The 17,095-nt window shown below is 39.5% G+C and overlaps 1 protein-coding gene across 6 annotated transcripts in view; it reads right to left on the bottom strand.

The window, feature by feature from the left end:
- Nucleotides 1-2,498: 2,498 nt before the first annotated feature.
- LOC133412107 (receptor-type tyrosine-protein phosphatase S-like) overlaps nucleotides 2,499-17,095 on the bottom strand; it is a 114,068-nt gene continuing 99,471 nt past the window's right edge. For all 6 annotated transcript variants that reach the window (XM_061695169.1, XM_061695173.1, XM_061695171.1 and 3 more), the window contains 11 exons: nucleotides 16,904-17,027; nucleotides 15,580-15,755; nucleotides 14,016-14,135; nucleotides 12,436-12,590; nucleotides 12,077-12,362; nucleotides 10,556-10,734; nucleotides 9,916-10,042; nucleotides 8,368-8,493; nucleotides 6,818-6,972; nucleotides 6,587-6,722; nucleotides 2,499-5,768 (listed from right to left, as the gene is read on the bottom strand). In XM_061695169.1, coding sequence (XP_061551153.1) covers nucleotides 5,700-5,768; nucleotides 6,587-6,722; nucleotides 6,818-6,972; nucleotides 8,368-8,493; nucleotides 9,916-10,042; nucleotides 10,556-10,734; nucleotides 12,077-12,362; nucleotides 12,436-12,590; nucleotides 14,016-14,135; nucleotides 15,580-15,755; nucleotides 16,904-17,027 — 1,653 coding nt within the window. In that variant the 3' untranslated portion in view covers nucleotides 2,499-5,699. The remainder of the gene's footprint in view (nucleotides 5,769-6,586; nucleotides 6,723-6,817; nucleotides 6,973-8,367; nucleotides 8,494-9,915; nucleotides 10,043-10,555; nucleotides 10,735-12,076; nucleotides 12,363-12,435; nucleotides 12,591-14,015; nucleotides 14,136-15,579; nucleotides 15,756-16,903; nucleotides 17,028-17,095) is intronic.

Raw genomic sequence — 17,095 nt, 5'->3', positions numbered from 1 at the left:
ATGTATCGTGACAGGTTAAATGCTAATGTTAAATGCTCTTCCACTAGATGACGAAGGTGCAACAGGATCAGATTTTACACCGAGTAAATAAATTGAGATAATACAATCATTATTTCAGTATATACTGTATTTGCGTAAACGTACTGCTATTTGCACAGCATAATTTAGTCTCGTCTTAGTATATATATTTTTTGGGATTCTATTTTTTATTCTTGATAACACAAACTTGGAATAGAAACCCAATCCCCAATATATATATATATATATATATCCATCCATCCGCTTATTCTCACAAGGATGCTGCTGGAGCCTATCCCAGCTATCATCGGGCAGGAGGCGGGGTACACCCTGAACTGGTTGCCAGCCAATTGCAGGGCACATAGAAACAAACAACTATTTGCACCTACGGGCAATTTAGAGTGTCCAATGAATGCATGTTTTGGGGATGTGGGAGGAAACCGGAGTGCCCGGAGAAATCCCACGCAGGCACGGGGAGAACATGCAAACTGCACACAGGCGGGGTCGGGGATTGAACCCCGCTCCTCAGAACTGTGAGGCCGTGTGTGTGTGTGTGTGTGTGTGTGTGTGTGTGTGTGTGTGTGTGTGTGTGTGTGTGTGTGTGTAAATTATGCTGTGCAAATAGCAATACGCAAATACAGTATATACTGAAATAATGATTATATTGTCTCTCTCTCTCTATATATATATGCAAATGTTCACTTTTAGTTTAGTTGTATGAGCAATACTATAATGATCATATACAAATGGAATGCCACTAAACAGTGTTAGACCTACACTATGGCTGCACTATTAATATAAGTGAAAAAGAAACCAAAACAAAAAAACTCCAGCACTTAGCTTAGTTTTTTTGTCTTTCTGTTTGCTAGTAAGCAGACTGTCATTATGGTTACTGCGGTTGGGAAATTCCATTGGTACCATTGTCACTCAAGCGGTTAGAAAATCAAACAAACAAACAAACAAACCATAACATTCCTGTTTCCACACCTTTATTCAGAGTCTTACCAATCAATTTCTCCTTACTTATTGAATGCACCACTCTCGTGCAGTTTTATGGAAATGTATTTTTTAGTTTCATGCTAAATGTATCTGTCTTACTATTTAATGGCTTACAATGTCCAAATGAATCCATCCATTTTCTATACCTCTTACTGTCTCCGGTTCCAGGGTTTTGGCTTGTCTTTTTTAGCGTCGGACCATGCTCGAAAGCACTGTAGATGACAATTCACGATAGGGGAAGTTCCAGGTGCCAAAACTAAGTAAAAACAAAACAAACAAATAAAAAATGATAAAACAAATAACTAGTAGTAGTGTAGACCTATGCCAAGGTTGCACAAACCTAATTTGTTGTTTGACTGGCACAGCATTGTACACCGTCATACAGTAGATGCCGGTACCGCTTCGTCGCTGATATATTCCAGAACATTCTCATTAAGATTTGTGCATTTTTCATTGAGAAAAACAAAATGCAAATGTTGAATAAAATGGGAATCTACACCTTGATGAAATTCTGCAAAATCATGTTAACGTAAATTTTCTTGAGCGATTTATCAATTCCTAACTAGTTTCCACAATTTACTTTTTAAAAATGTGACGCTGCCTGTGTGATTGATTTCAAAGTAGTCCAAAGTCAATTGAAATCGATAAGAAACAAAGGCTTGCATCAATGAAGAAACTATATAATAAACATGCATATGATTAAAAGGAAATATTGGTCTTATAGTTAAGTGGTGTAAAATGTTTTCCCTTACAATAAACAATATGTTTATGACAGTGGTTGTTAATATGATGTATCTAATAAACCAGGACATTCTCATAGTGCAGTCACTACCTAACTGCAGTTCGGTTGTATTTAACATTTTTTTCATTACATTTGAATTTTATCTTTATGAAGTGTTTGTAATTGAAACTTTTATGTGCATTACATTATAATTGAATAATTTCTAAGCATATTTTTTTATTTTTTTATAAATTCCTGTATTTAAGCGGAGTGTTACTGTTGAAACTGTGAATAATATTCCAATGGCTTACAATAATATTAAATCTACTTTTTAATAAAAACATTTTGATGACCACTTAAGGTAGTTTTTAGGTAGTACCTGGTGTAAAAACGTTGTGAACCACTGACATTAAATATAGATAAATACTGTTGAAAATGGAATTTGTTCTTCAATTGGATCTCATTACTTTGCAAATGTACCTATTGAAGTATTGTGCTTACTGTCTAATAATTTGCATTTAACATATTATGGGTGAGCGAGCATATTAGATTAATGAGGTCATTCCAGAATGTGTCTAGACATTATGAAACATGACTGCAGGTGTACATGACATCATTCAAACGGGATGTACGATACAACACAACCTTTCGGCTGAAAACGAAGCTGCCAGGCATCTTTGTCTCCATCTAGCGGCCAACAACACAAACGACGACATTCCCACACACACACACACACACAAAACGTCCCATTTGTGCTGTATATCCAATCATCTGCTTTTAATACAAAGTCAAGATATTATATCTACATCTATGTTCGGAAAGGAAAGAACAGGTACAGAAGTGAAGGAGAATGGCCCTCGACACAATCTTCTCGTTAAGCCTCGTGTGTGCATCCTCACCACTTCTCTTGTCACAACAATTGGTTAGAAAGCGACGGAATTACATATTTCCATATATGTCACACACTGTCAAGACTTCTAGACCTCACATCGACTTCATATCGGAGTATTTTTTTGTCTTTTTTTTAAATTAAGGGCGAGGAAAGTGTGCAGCGGAGCCATCTGTCAAAAATACACCTGCTACCGTGTGCTTTAGCAAACTACATCTGAGCGTCTCTGATGCCCTTTGACCTCGTTGCTATGATTACCCATGTTGTTGCTATGGCGGTCAAATAGGAGGGCAGGGAAACAAAAGGTCATCACTGTAAAGTTAAACTCGGTCTTCCCCTAAAATATATCTCTAACTAACAGTTGGACATCAGTGATCAGTATCAAAGAGCACCCTACACAGAGGGCATACTTTGTCACAGAGAAAAAAAGTTATACAAAAAAAAAAAGCATAAAACACCACCAAAATGAAAGATAAACACATATTGATTGGTTATAGTTACTGCTAGCTCGATACTCCAAATTGATAAATAAAAAAAAAAAGCGTAACAAAATAGATTCATAAATATCTTTTTTTTCCCCCCCCAAAAAAATCACATAAAATAAATATGACACGATAAGGCTTGTTTTTGCGACAGTAAAAACTACATCACATCCAATCCCGCCATTATATCTTGTGCTCAGCCGTGTCGTTGGAGCGTTATGTACAAAATTGGGCTAAATCTCATCAATTTTCTGCACTGACATTGCTGTGCTGTTCAGTCACCACGTGGGATCAATTCATTATGATTATCTGCCAAATTAATATTAAGCACGGAGGAAAAACATCAGTCGGTTTGGTGGGTTCGGGATGTACTGTACATGGAACTTTAATGGGAGCTGGGTCAACTGAGTGCAAGGGAGAATTTGAATACAATGGTGCCATGAGATCCAAGTTTAGTTCATTTCCCCATTGAAATGAATGCAAATGCCATTAATCCGTTCCTGCCTCCACCCAAAACATTTGTAATGTTTTAAATAAGGAAAAATAGTACTCTATAATATTGTACTGCATAAAATATATAGTATAACATCATTAAAAAGAACGGCGTGGTGGGTTGACTGGCTAACACATCTGCCTCACAGTTCTGAGGGGTCGGGTTCAAATCCGGCCTCACCTGTGCAGAGTTTGCACATTCTCCCCGTGCCTGCGTGGGTTTTCTCCGGGTACTCCGGTTTCCTCCCACATTCCCAAAATATGCATGGAAGGTTAAATGAACACTCTAAATTGCCCGTAGGTATGAATGTGAGTGCGAATGGTTGCTTGTCTCTATGTGCCCTGCGATTGGCTGGCGACCAGTTCAGTGTGTACCGCGCCACTCGCCCAGAGTCAGCTGGGATAGGCGCCAGCACGCCTGCAGCCCTAGTGAGTGTAAGCGGTACGCAGAATGGATGGATGGATAATTAAACTAAATGTAAATAATGACAACATTTTTGCATCATGATGAATTAATTGTGAATCCTTCAGGTATATGCCCCAGGGGGCAGTATAATACATTCATGAAGACAAATGAAGAGGACTTTCACAAATACCGTGACTCAGTAAACTGCTATATTACTCGTTTTTCGCAGAGGTTAAAGTATATATGACTGTGGGTATTATATTTTCTGTCTACATGTGATGATGCATTGTTTGTGTTCAAATATCTTGCTATCGTGTTATAACACCGCGACTATTGATGCTAATCGTTAGCCCATCTATGAAGTTTGGCATTGTGTGTTAGCATTAAGCTAGCGGAAGGCAAAGTTGTGTAGTTTTAAACACACTATGTGCAATTCTCTCTATGTTTAGTTGGACAGTTCAACTGGGAGGGCCATTAAACAACTTAAAAGTCCCATATTTGCAGAACTGTTCACTATTTGCTGAACTGCTGCTTGTTGGAAAGCAAGTTGAGTTGAGTTTGCTGCCTATACAGTTCTCGTGTAATCAATTTTTGCTCATAAGGCAAAGCAAACAATCGCCTGAACAACGCCTCCTATCTCCAAAAACTCTAGTCGGGTGACCAGTATCTCGAGGCACCACTGTATTTGAACCCCCAAATCTTTTTTCCCTTTTATGACACCCTGTGAGATTTAATTGCAATGCAGTGCACTTCAAGTAGGCTCGCTTCAGAAGGGCTTTCAACCTCACTTTAAGATCATTGTACGGTAATAGAAGTGAAGCATGTGAGCAAAGCAGCATGTTAAACACAAATCAGCGTAAGGCAATGATAATGAAAACAAAACACACACACACACACAAACAAAACATGAGACAAAATAGGAAAAAGTCTTTCAACAGCATCCCTGTCAACAAGCCACCATCGGAGCTGACAAAATGGGCCTGGCATGAAGAAGGGGAGCAGGATGAGGAGGATGAGGAACCATTACAAGCAAATAGCAAGCAAGCTTTGTCAAAGGCGCAGGACAACGGCGGCCAGCCCAGTCCGGAATATTTAGTCTCTTTCTTGGCCTGACATCACAATTCCTGTTTGTGGGCCACAGTTGATTGGCTCGTGTTGGCACTGTGCGTCAGGTATTAGGAACGTCCGCTCTGTCTCTATAAGCGGTCCTCGGGGGTGGTTGAGTCCAGAAGCGAACCACCTGCTTTCATTATGATCAGTATACACCTTAGAAAGAGACTCACGTATACATAGAAACGTTGACCTTTGCACTCTTGTAACCCATGAGTACACCAAACCAATAGATACAAAGTTGAGGATAAAAAGCCCATTAAGGGTGCAGCAAATATCCAGGCTCTTTGTGTGTCTTTCTTTTAGTATTTATACACAGAGAGAATCATGAATTCATTTTCCTGTATTTCACTGGTATTGGAGATAGCTGACACAACACATATGTATTATTATACGTCCTTCACACTTGGAACACTGAGGTAAGTACAGTATATGGATTACACATGGAGAGTCTAGTGCAGCTCTTCAGCGGAAAGAGCGCGACTGTTGTTAGACAGATTCGTTGCTGTTGTTTTATTTGACCTTGTTGGTGTAGATCTTCCCTCTTTGTCTTTTGCTCCTTTTTTCAGGTTGTGTCTTCGCTTATGTTGCATAGTGGTCAAAGCTACCCAAGTATTCCAGAGCAGCCTGGTAGCAGAACTGGTACTCATCCTACACAAGAGAAATCATTTTTAAGAACAGCTTTTTTTTTTTTTTTAGTTTCAGAGAGGGCAGGGATAGGTCACTACTCACATAAAAAAATTTTTTTTTACTGTAAGCCAAAAAAAAACATGTATTTCTCTTTAATACATGTTTTTTACTCATCTTGGCATAAACAATACATAAACATGCAGACACAAAAAAAAGAGAAAACTAAGAAAACAAATGTTATAAGTAGGGATGCCGATAATGTAAGTCTGTACTCGTATTTGAATTAGAAAAAAAAAGCTTCAATTCTAATGCTCCGATACCACTTTACCAGCCCAACATATAACATCGGGGGCAGGTGAAGTAGGAGCCATGTCAATGGTGTGGAGGTAGATAAAGGTAAACACAGATGACAACACTTAGACTGAAATGCCTTGTTTCACAAGTTACATTTAAGTGAAATGTGAGGCAAGATAGAAAAACATAGTTGTTACTCTAAAAAGTCTCATATTTGAGTGAAAGATACCGTGTTCAAGTCAAGTTTGTTTCGTGTTTTTCAAAATGTTTGATTTAAATAAAGGTAATCTTCATTAGAATTGTAAGACAGTGGTATTAATGAATTGACATTACATTTAAGTAATATTAAGTTAGTATTCTTAGGAATTTTATTTTATTTTTTTGCATTTTACAGGCAAAATCTGTGGCACGTCAACGACGACTGTGAAACAGCTTGTGGGCATTTTAAAAACTTCATGAAATCCTTGACATTTTGTGGAATTTACTATTCATTGAAAAGAAAAATGCCATCCAGTTGCTGCTGTGAGAAGAACATGTCGACGTACCTCAGTCTGCACCATGGCTGGTCTCTGTGTCCGCAGCATTTTGACAGTCTGGAAGATGTCCACTGCCCCTTCATAGCGCATCCTCTCCAGCACAATGCTCAGAGTGATGAAGACCCCTGTCCGACCTACGCCAGCACTGCAGCCGAAATAACAATCGGTGAACCTGTGCACCATCTGTACAAGAACACTAATGTGCTACATTGTGACCGGCGGGCCGAAGCTCTTTCTCACCTGCAGTGAACACTGATTGGTCCATCCTGGCCAAACTGCTCTTTAGTTTTGTGCACTTGGCCAATGAAATCGATGAAGCCCTCACCGGATTTGGGCACACCTTGCTCGGGCCAGTCGGTGAACTGGAACTGACGGACTGTTCGTGATTGGCCGTCCTGAAAGGAAGTACATTTTATTTATGTAGCACTTCTCACAGCGAGACCTCTCATGTCTCCTGTCATTTGTGTCTGCCTAAAAATTCGCATTTCAGCCTGAAACCACTCCACTTAAAACTTGAGAAACATACAAGTGCCTATTCTTGCAAAATGTAATGCATTGCAGTCCGCCCGAGCCACTCAGACGTGTTTCGAGCTCTCTGTTCCTTGCTGTGAAAGGAACAGGGAGAAAAGCAAACCGCACAGCAGACATGATAAAGTTAGAAGTTGGCAGAACTCAAATTGCGTTTGAGTAATGAAACGGATGTCAACATTTTCTATAAATGTGCGTGAATCGACCTGTCCAAGTTCAATATCATCAAATACAGTATGCATTTCAGAATTAATTACTGCTGTCTGGTGAGCCTATTGTTTCATGTGAGTAAACAAAGATAATTAATTTAAGACCATTTATTGCAGCTGGATTTCCTTGAGTTCATCTTACCATTTCACCCAAAAATATTAGTTTTAAATGGAGATTGTTGGGCAATATTTGTATTTGCATCTTATATTTTGGTCTATTTGACATTGATGTGCTATTTAATTTATTTAAATTACAAGTGACTCAGTACTTGAGTAGTTTTTTTCCACTGAATACTTACTCGTATTCAAGTCACTATTTGGAGGACGATGTTTTACCTTGACTTGAGTCATAATATTCTAAAGTATCAGTATTCTTACTTGAGTACATTTTTGGCTACTCTACCCACCTCTTGGCGCAATAAAGGTTGGGAATTAAACAAATGAACTAAGACACAGCATCTGTTTTAGGAAACACAGCATTGCTGCATATCATGAGTAAAAGTGGTATTCCTGCTGCATTGACTGGTCAGTGAGACACCGGCTGGCAATTTCCTCTTTTTCGCTTCTAATAATTACAGTTATCTGACCCTGAATCAGCGGCTGTGGTGAACTTCCCGCTGAAACGTCTGCTATTCTCAGCCACTCTGGAGGCAATAACATCTTTTCTCCTCCGCTCAGCCTTTGTGACTCCCCTTTAATGGAGATCAATAGAGCATCTGTCCAAGTGGCGTCTGGGCAGGACAGGCTTAACCGGAGTTATCTATGACTGGCACTCGTGCGCAGATGTGGCCGCCGTGCGTTCCCAAACACACGAGCTGTCAGCTATTCTGCCGACAACACGGCCTAATGAATAATCTCAGGTGGCTTGTTGTGATACGCCCGTTCACATATAAATGAGGGAACATGGGTCCGCGGGTCGATAGGACATCGCTTTGGTCCGCTGACTCCATACGGCGTTGATAGATTGGGAACACGCCGCAAGAGTCAAGGTGGTGTAAATGCTGCTGTTTGAACACGCAAAGGAGAATTGAAACACGCACAACGTGAACCCACCCTGGCATCTGTTACTTTGAACTCCCGCAGGATGTACTGGGGCATGTTGTATTCGGCCATGGGGTCCACCACAAAGTACTGGTACCTGGCGGAGCGCTCAGCAGGCCAGTACTGGTGACACTTCTCCTGCGACAAGACACACACACACACAGCCGTTGATGTTATTGATTAAATGATACTGATAATGATACAAAATCAATTGTTTTTTTCTGTCCAGAACAAGTTAATAAACAAGCCATTTTGATCATGTGTATTCTATTTTGAAGATTTTGCATGTGTCCCTGAAATTGCTGTCCACCCTGTCATTATGGGGTAACTTCCCCTTTAAGAACCTTCTGATGTTTTCTGTGACATTACGAACAGGATTTTGTCCTTCTTCAATGAAGATTGACGTGTAATATTTGTACTTGTTTTGAAATTGTCATTTATGTCTACTGATCAGGTCCACCCTGTCATAGTGAAATATCAATTGACAGAAAAACCTTTCAGAAATTTGAAATAAATGAATCATGTTGCCAAGAGAAGGTCCCCCATATGCTCATTAAATGCTAACATTAGCCAAAAATGTCCGCCCTGTCAGCAAGCTCACATATTTTGAAGTCTTCATGTGCGTTCTCTGCTTGTAGTTAACGTAAAAAAAAGTGTGGGACTTTGACCAATATGCATTTCTAACCTCATAACATATAGTTAATACAATGAATATGATGTTCATTGGAAAATCTTACTTTTTTTTGGGTGAAATGGGGAAGTCTCAAAGGCACCTTATGATGATACTGACTCATTAGTGTGTTGTGTTTGGATTGTGTGTGTGCGTGGGTGCATTTGTGCGCGTGTGTAAGCTATTATCGTGATATCTTGTCACCTCCTAATTCCTTATCGATACTAGTCTCCGCCTACCTGCAAGTTGCTCAATTCTCTCTTCATTAAGTACGCCAACATAATTTAATGATTAATCTAATGTGCCTTTACGAAGATAATAATGCTCTGTTTTGATCGACGAATAAGTGCAGAATGGTAAATATGCGGAACAGGTTATCATTAAATATGATGAAAGATTTGAGTTTAATATAGATGTGTAAACAAATTTGAAAATCATACTAAAAATAAAAAAGGAACCCTGTACATGATTTACAATATTTTTATTATTGTGGTTGTAGTTTGCAGAGGTGCAGGATTGCAGTTCATCATAATTTGAATGCAGCTAAAAAAGGCCAAAATTGTAAACTGTATTGCAGTTCAATAGTACTTCAATCATAACAATAACAACCAGATTGTAAAATAATACCTCCCTCAACGTGTCAATCAAAAGAATAATGCTTTTGTCTTTTTCGAAGCAGAATTGCTGACAGGGCTCTTGTATTGGATCCCATTAGAATGTGCAGCTGGAGCTAATGTATGTGTAAATACTAATGATCTCCCATTAGTGCCTGACAATTTTTCTGTAGTTATAATGCTGCTCTCGGATCCTGGAAACCTTACCCCACTAGAATCAGTCAAGCAACTGGATTTAATTTTGTACTTTGGAAACGATGCAGTGTGAATCCTTACGCGTCCCATTTCTCTCAGTTTAGTGAGCATGACCACGATAGTTGAGTTGTGCTCCCACAGCATCCTCCAGAAGTCCTCCGTGGTCTCTGCAAGTGGACCCTGGGTGGCGATGTAGCCTTTCTGCTGCCTAAATGGGAACATTTACAGGCGTAAATAAGTGGAATCGTCCTGAAAATAAGAACATAGTCATTACAAACATTGGGTACAACATCAAGGAGGGATCGTATAAAAGCTGTACTGAGCTCAAGTGAGCTTCATTATCTTTACAAAAGCAGATTTTAAACAATGCTCTTTTATTGGATGTGATTAGATTCTGCAGCTGTACCTAATGTTGTGGCCAGTGAGTGTACATATTATCAGGTGCGTTTTAGAGCACAGCATTTCTTTTCTCAAGAACTGGAACACTCAAAGCTTGTGTATCCAAGCAGTTTGGAGCTCTGAATCATCTTCACCCTCAATCTTTTGACGTGGACAGTGCCGCAGAGCGATTGGAAGACGCGTACACGGAAACGGTAAAACTGACGTGATGTGACAGGCGCAAGCACTGTGGTGAAAACCTTTCCAACCCGTTCACTCGTCAAGTGATCAGCTGTAGACAAGAGGCCAGGTTGTATTAATGTTTGGCTTCAACTAAACATACCTATAACCGTCGATGTAGCTGGCGTTGATGTAGTCTGACCCCTCCAGGCCTCTGATTGGCTGGAGACACACGCGGGTGGTCTCGTAGGGCATGATGTTGACGAGCCGGTTCTTGAATTTGTTGCAGGGCAGGTTGGCTGTGACGAAGCGAGACGTGTGCGCTTTGGTGTTGGCCAGTCGCTGCATGGAAAGAAAATATATGTGTTTAAAAAAAAATAAAAATGAATGGAACTAAATGCGGAAGTGGCTACAAAAGAGCTACATACACCGTTACTTTTACTTGATCTGTTTTGATTTGTCAGAGACTCGTGTCAGATGACTCTGCTTCACCAATCCAACCTGAGTGACAATAAGCACTATAGAAAATGGATGGATGGACTACCAAAAAGAACAGCTATTTCATAAGTTACCATCTATGTCTGCTTAAAAATGTCCACATTTAAGCCTACAAAAACTCCAAACAACATTTTATTTAATCTCTGCCTGGTGAGCCTATTGTGCTATTTCATGAGTGTAAACGAAGAAGGCTAGTTTAAGACTTTGTTTTAATGGCTGAATTTGCCTTAATTTGTTATTTTATAAAGATTTAATTTATTATTGTTTTACTTAAGGTAATATTGTTGAGCAATACCAGAAGTTGCGCATTCCTATTTTGTGTTTTTGTTTATTTGACGTTCATGGTCTGATCAGAACTTACTCACCAGTTACTACTTGAGTTGTTTCTCACTAAGTACTTATTTGCACTTATTCAAGTAATTATTTGGAGGACTAGTTTTACTTTGACTTGAGTCGTATTATTCATTTTCTCCCTCATACAGGAGCGGTACCCACAAACCTTTTCTTTAAAATGAATGAATTAATTCATGCATTTTACCCTTAACCCTGACTCTTAAAACGAAAAAGCATATTTGTAAGTTAAGCGGGTGTTTAAATTGGTCAAAGGCGCATTAAGGACACACAACAGTACAGTACTGTAATAATACATATTTTCATTTAATAAGGTTCAAGAGTCCTGTAATATTTGTTGAATTAAATTAGCAGTTTCCCCACCAAAATTGGTTAATTGGAATGATAATACACTACAGAAAATTGCTTTTGTTTGTTTTTAAGTTCATTTAACCAATTAAATAATTGGTTAATTTATTTGTTGTAAATAATAAAATAAAAAATACATTCAGAAAATAAAAAGATACAAACTATATTAAACGATTTTTTATGTATTTTACATCACCATAATTGAATTACTTGCAAACAAATAAAATAAGAATATATTATTATTTTACATTTTAACTACAAGATTATTCTTTTTTTTTTTTTATCTTATTCACACATGGCCCTTCCTTCCAGTTTAAAACTCAAATGTGGCCAGAGAGCACTAAAGTTTGACCACCCCTGATGGTCCAAGAAAATGTTCAGATACTTTGGAGTCCAATAATGAGCCCAATGGGGTACATTAGCGTCGAATTGTACATCTACCAGAAGGGACAGTAATACAGTCAAGCATCTCTTTCTAAAAGCGTACCTTAAACTCCAGCTCCATGCCCGTGACGTGCTCGCCACTCTCCACCTTGGCCAGCTTCTGCATGTACGAGTAGAGGCTCCTGGCCGCCACCTCCGTGTTCCCGCAGGCCACAGCCTCCTGCAGCGCCTCATGGATGAAGCTGTACTGGTCCTCGGTTTGCACCATGTAGTTCCTCTGCGAGCGCATCAAGGTGACATGGCCGTAGATGTCAGCGGTGCGCTCGTGTCGGATGCGCTCCAGCATGGCGTCGATGACGATGAAGCAGCCGGTGCGGCCGACGCCGGCGCTGAAAGGGAAGACGGACTTCAAGACGCACACGGGCGGAATACTAACCCTTTCTGTTGGGTTTGTGGGACAACCTGCAGTGGGCGATGATGGGCCCGGCGTCCGGAGGGTTGCAGGCCTTGACCCGACGGAGGAAGTTGAGGAAAGGGGTCGGGTATTCTGGAACGCCGTGATCTGGCCAGGCAGTGAACTGGAACTGACGCACCTCTCGTCGTTCGCTGCTGCCGCTCTGATGTGAGACAGCAAGAGAAACTAACTTTTTTCACCGGGCGTTGGGGCACAAATATTTTTTTGCTTTGAGTTGCGAGCAAAAATTTGAGTTGTAAGCGAGCTTCAAGTACTCCACCGCTTGAGTGAACTACAAAAAAAAAATGTAATGCACTCACATGTGGGCAAGGAGAGCCACACTCGCCAATGCATTTGTAGCCATTTATTAAACAGGACAGACAGGCAAACACACAAAATACAAAATAAGAACCCTTGCTAGGAGTTGCTGTAGACCACAACGCACTCTGAGACACTCACACGCAGACTATCTGGCTATGACTTCAGCTCCTGATGTCACTCACTAGGCCACGCCCCTTAAAGGCATAATTCCAAAACACGAATACTACAGTACATACAGTGCAGTATATACTTTAGAAAACCACTTTATTTATCTACACTCTCATACAATCTATTTTCTAAAACAAGAGTAAAATAAGTCAAGAAGTCGTTATAATATGAAAAAAAAATATATTTATATTAGAAACGACCCTAAATTTTGTAATGGAATATTACAAATTTATTATCATAACATTACAAAACTTTACGTGGTACTTGTGACATTTCAACCAAGTTTTTTTCCCATTCAGTCTGGCCCAAATACGGCTTATTAACGCTGCTGTTCTAACACGATAGCGAACATATTACATTTTATAATGAACAGCAAACAAATGATTGGTATTGTTTGTGCAATTTATAACAATCCCAAACTGAAATGATGACAATACATCAGACAATAGGACACAGTGGAGGACTTCTCCTTAAGTGGTTAGTTTCCCACTTACATAATTTTCCCATTTACAAACACAATTCTCCATATCACGCATCACAACACAAATGTTGAGAAGTATTAGTACACTTAAAAGCCAGAGTTGGCCTAGTTTCTGTGTTTGCAAGTGGGCCACAGAGACACAGGCTAGTGTGACGGCCCGAGATTAGCTCTTCTTCCGACAGTGGTCAAATCTCATCACCACAGAGACGGACGCCAGCATGCTTTAACTCGCCATGAAGTACAGGCTAACGGCCTCTCTCTTTTTTTTTTAGTTCAAAGAAATAAACAGTGAGTAGTTTGAAAAAAGGCCATAATTGGGGGGGGTATTTTTATTCTTTTCACATGCCCAGCTTTAACATCCTTTATAACTGCGGCAACCTATAGTATTTTGTGGCCAGCATATCCTACATGTCTGGCATGTTTGTGGATTGTTTTGCAGTCTAGCCCTTCCGACTAAATCATTGCGATATCATGTTACTTGTCAATACACAGATATTCCTGATTACTTCAATTGATTCTGGCTTCTGACTGATGCCTTTTTATTCATTGTCCACTGATATGACTTCAGGTTAATGAAAGGAAAATTTCAGAAAGGTCACGAGAATGAAGAGTTATTACCTTATGGAGGGAGACGGTGCGGACGCAGAATGTGGCCAGTTCCATGGTGTCCAGCAGGGTTACCTGGATTGTTCCGAATGTGTCTGTGCCCCGACTAGGCCAGTACTGGTCACACTTTATCTACACACATGAGCAAAACGCATCGACTTGAATTAGCAAAATTCTCAATTTCAATACAAAGTATAGTAAAGGTTCAGTAATCCCCCGGTGTATCATGAATTCAACTATTCGTGTTACATACATATACCCAGCTGTTCTCTGAAAATTACAATTTAAAAAAATTTAAAAATTTACATTTTATTTGGTGCACTCGCTGAAATGCCCAATGATCCGCATGATGCTGCCAAAGCCCTGTCTAAATAGGAAAGCAGTACCTTGGTGACAAGGAAGTACAGTGGTGCCTTGAGAAAGAGTGACCTGACTTGTGAGTTTTTCAAAATACGCGCTGTTGTTTGACCGTTTTTTTTTTTTTTTTTGCTTTGACTTGCGAGCTACAATTAGAGATACAAATGCTGTATGCTTGCAGTTACTTCCACTCAGCTCATGTCACAAAAAGAAGCAGTCTGGCAGAGAGAAAACAGTTCTTCAAAAAAGAGGCTCCAGGCTGTTTAATGCAACTCCCAGTTTAGGTTTACTGTCAAACTAAACAAAACAAAGAGAACTAGAAGTTGAGTATTTAAATAACCAAATAATTTTCCTTTGAAGTCCCCTAGCTTAATGCTGACCCATAATGGGAAACGCCATAACGAATAGCGCCTATGGAGTGGTGTTACATTACTTTAAGCAATTGATATTTGAACACAAATGGTGCATCAACACATGTAGACAGACAATATAACAGTACTCAGAGCCATAAATACTGCATACTCTGCAAAGAATTACTAATATTACTGAAACTTACTGAGTCATATACATACGGTATTATAATGCTCTCCTGCGGCCAAGTCACATATAACAGAAGGAGCTCCAATGAATTAATCGTGATGCACAAACTGTTTAATTCTTTACAGTCTATTTATTTTATTCTATGGTTTTATAAAAGTAATATATTATAGAGTGCCATTGTATTTATTAAGAAACACATTACAATAATTATTATTTCTTTTGTGGGAGACTTAGAGCAGATTAATGGCATTTCTGTTCATTTCTATGGGGAAGGATGATTCGAGATATGAATGTTTTGAGTTGAGCGTAGTCATGATCTGTATATTGAAGTGATACTTTTCGAATGAGAGACAAGATTTGACATTCAGAGAGGAACTAACTTTAGCCTGCGTTGCAAGTGGATGTTACAGAGAGTCTTCGCCCCATATGCATGTACACATGCACTTCCGGTGCATTTTTTCAAAATCAAATAATCTGTAAGCCATTTATGTTTAAGGGTAATGTTGTAAGGTGAGCTAGAAATGATATTAAACTGTTCAAGGCATCAATTACTTGCATAGTTTTCTATTCTATTCTATTTTCTCGTCGCGGCTGGGCTTGGCCCCTATCACCTGTAAATGGGGTGGTTACTGTACTGCAAATAAAATGCCATTTTGCTTGTATGTGACAGCAGTCCAACCCGTGATTTCTCTTCCAAGCGTGTCATCATGACAACGGAGGCCGCCCGCTGCTCCCACACCATCCTCCAGAAGTCACCGAATGTCTCAGCCAGCGGCCCCTGGGTGGCGATGTAGGCATTCTGCTTTCTGTAGCCGTCGATGTAATTGGCGTTGATGTAGTCACTTCCCAGGACACCTGCAAACAAGACACATTGGAGGAACATAGGTATCTGCCAGTACAACGTAGGCATAGGCCTACTGTATGTCAAACTCGAAAAATCACATTCTTAATAACCTATTGTAAGTCTTCTAAAACAAATCTATGCTTACCTCACTGATGACAGTGAACATAAACGCATGTCCCATCCTGAATATGTGATTTGTGCAAAGTTAGCATCCAGTCACTAAAGGTTGGTTTTCAATATCAGTTGATATTAAGATGGGAAAGTTTGTGATTATAATACACTTTTGTGCTTAAAGGCAATACAGATTTATGACTACATTCAATGTCATCTTTTGTTTGCGATTCAATCTATCCTGGCATAGACTACAAGTCTGTTTATTTGGCCACATAAAGTACCAAAATTTGTCAAACTGAAATCCTATGAGATTATATTAACATTTGTTTTTTTGGGTGTCACATGTGAGCTCACTAAATTACCAAGCGGATGTTGGTCTACTTTTGCTGTACTTTACCTGGGGTTTCCGTTTTAATAATTATTCATAACTTAGACAATATGTTTTTTTTGTTTTTTAATTTCGTGCACTGACATCTCAGCTGGAAAACCCCAAAGAAATAGAGGATATTTTTTCATTAGCATCTCTAATACAACTTCTCTATTTTACAACATTTACTTGTGTCATTTTGAGTCAGAAGATACACATTTAACAATTATAAATTCACTTTAAAGAAAAAAAAAAATCAAAAGAAAAACACTTTTGTGCAATAGTTTTGTGGTCTTGAGTTTGACATTCTTCTTAAAAACTTGCTGTTTCAAGACTAATTCATGGTAACAGTGGCAAGTGTGTTATAATTTCAAGGGGGGACATGAGTTTATATAGTTTTGGTTTCATGCGGTCCTCTGAGGGCAGCCATGATGAAAATGAGTTTGACATCTCTGTTGTAAGGGCTTGGTGGTTAAGAAACAAACAAAGACTGAACACGCATAAGTTCCACATCAAATCTCTCCTGTGGAGCTTGCATTTGAACACGCTTGCGTTGTTTGTTTGTTTGGCTCCGGAGCCATGTCTGCAATTTCACTTTTCATCCATCAGCCTGTCTCTTCCGCATACCAATCTTGTTAACATCCTCTGCGAACCTCTCCTCTGCCAGCTCGTGCTTACCTTCTATGGGTGCCAGGATGACTCTGGTGTGGTCGTACGCGATCACGTTAGCATAGCGGTTTTTGGGCTTGTTGACCTCCAGGTTGGAATGCTCCCAAGTGAATTGCTGCCCGGGGTCAATGGACTGGGAAAAGGAAGCAAATTGCACATAATAACAGTGCGTGTTGGCATACTGGTAGTTTGATGGTGGAT

The sequence above is a fragment of the Phycodurus eques genome, chromosome 13, assembly GCF_024500275.1.
Source record: "Phycodurus eques isolate BA_2022a chromosome 13, UOR_Pequ_1.1, whole genome shotgun sequence".
Lineage (NCBI taxonomy): Eukaryota > Metazoa > Chordata > Actinopteri > Syngnathiformes > Syngnathidae > Phycodurus > Phycodurus eques.
Note: the sequence above shows the minus strand (reverse complement) of the source record. Positions and strands in the feature narration are given on the sequence as shown.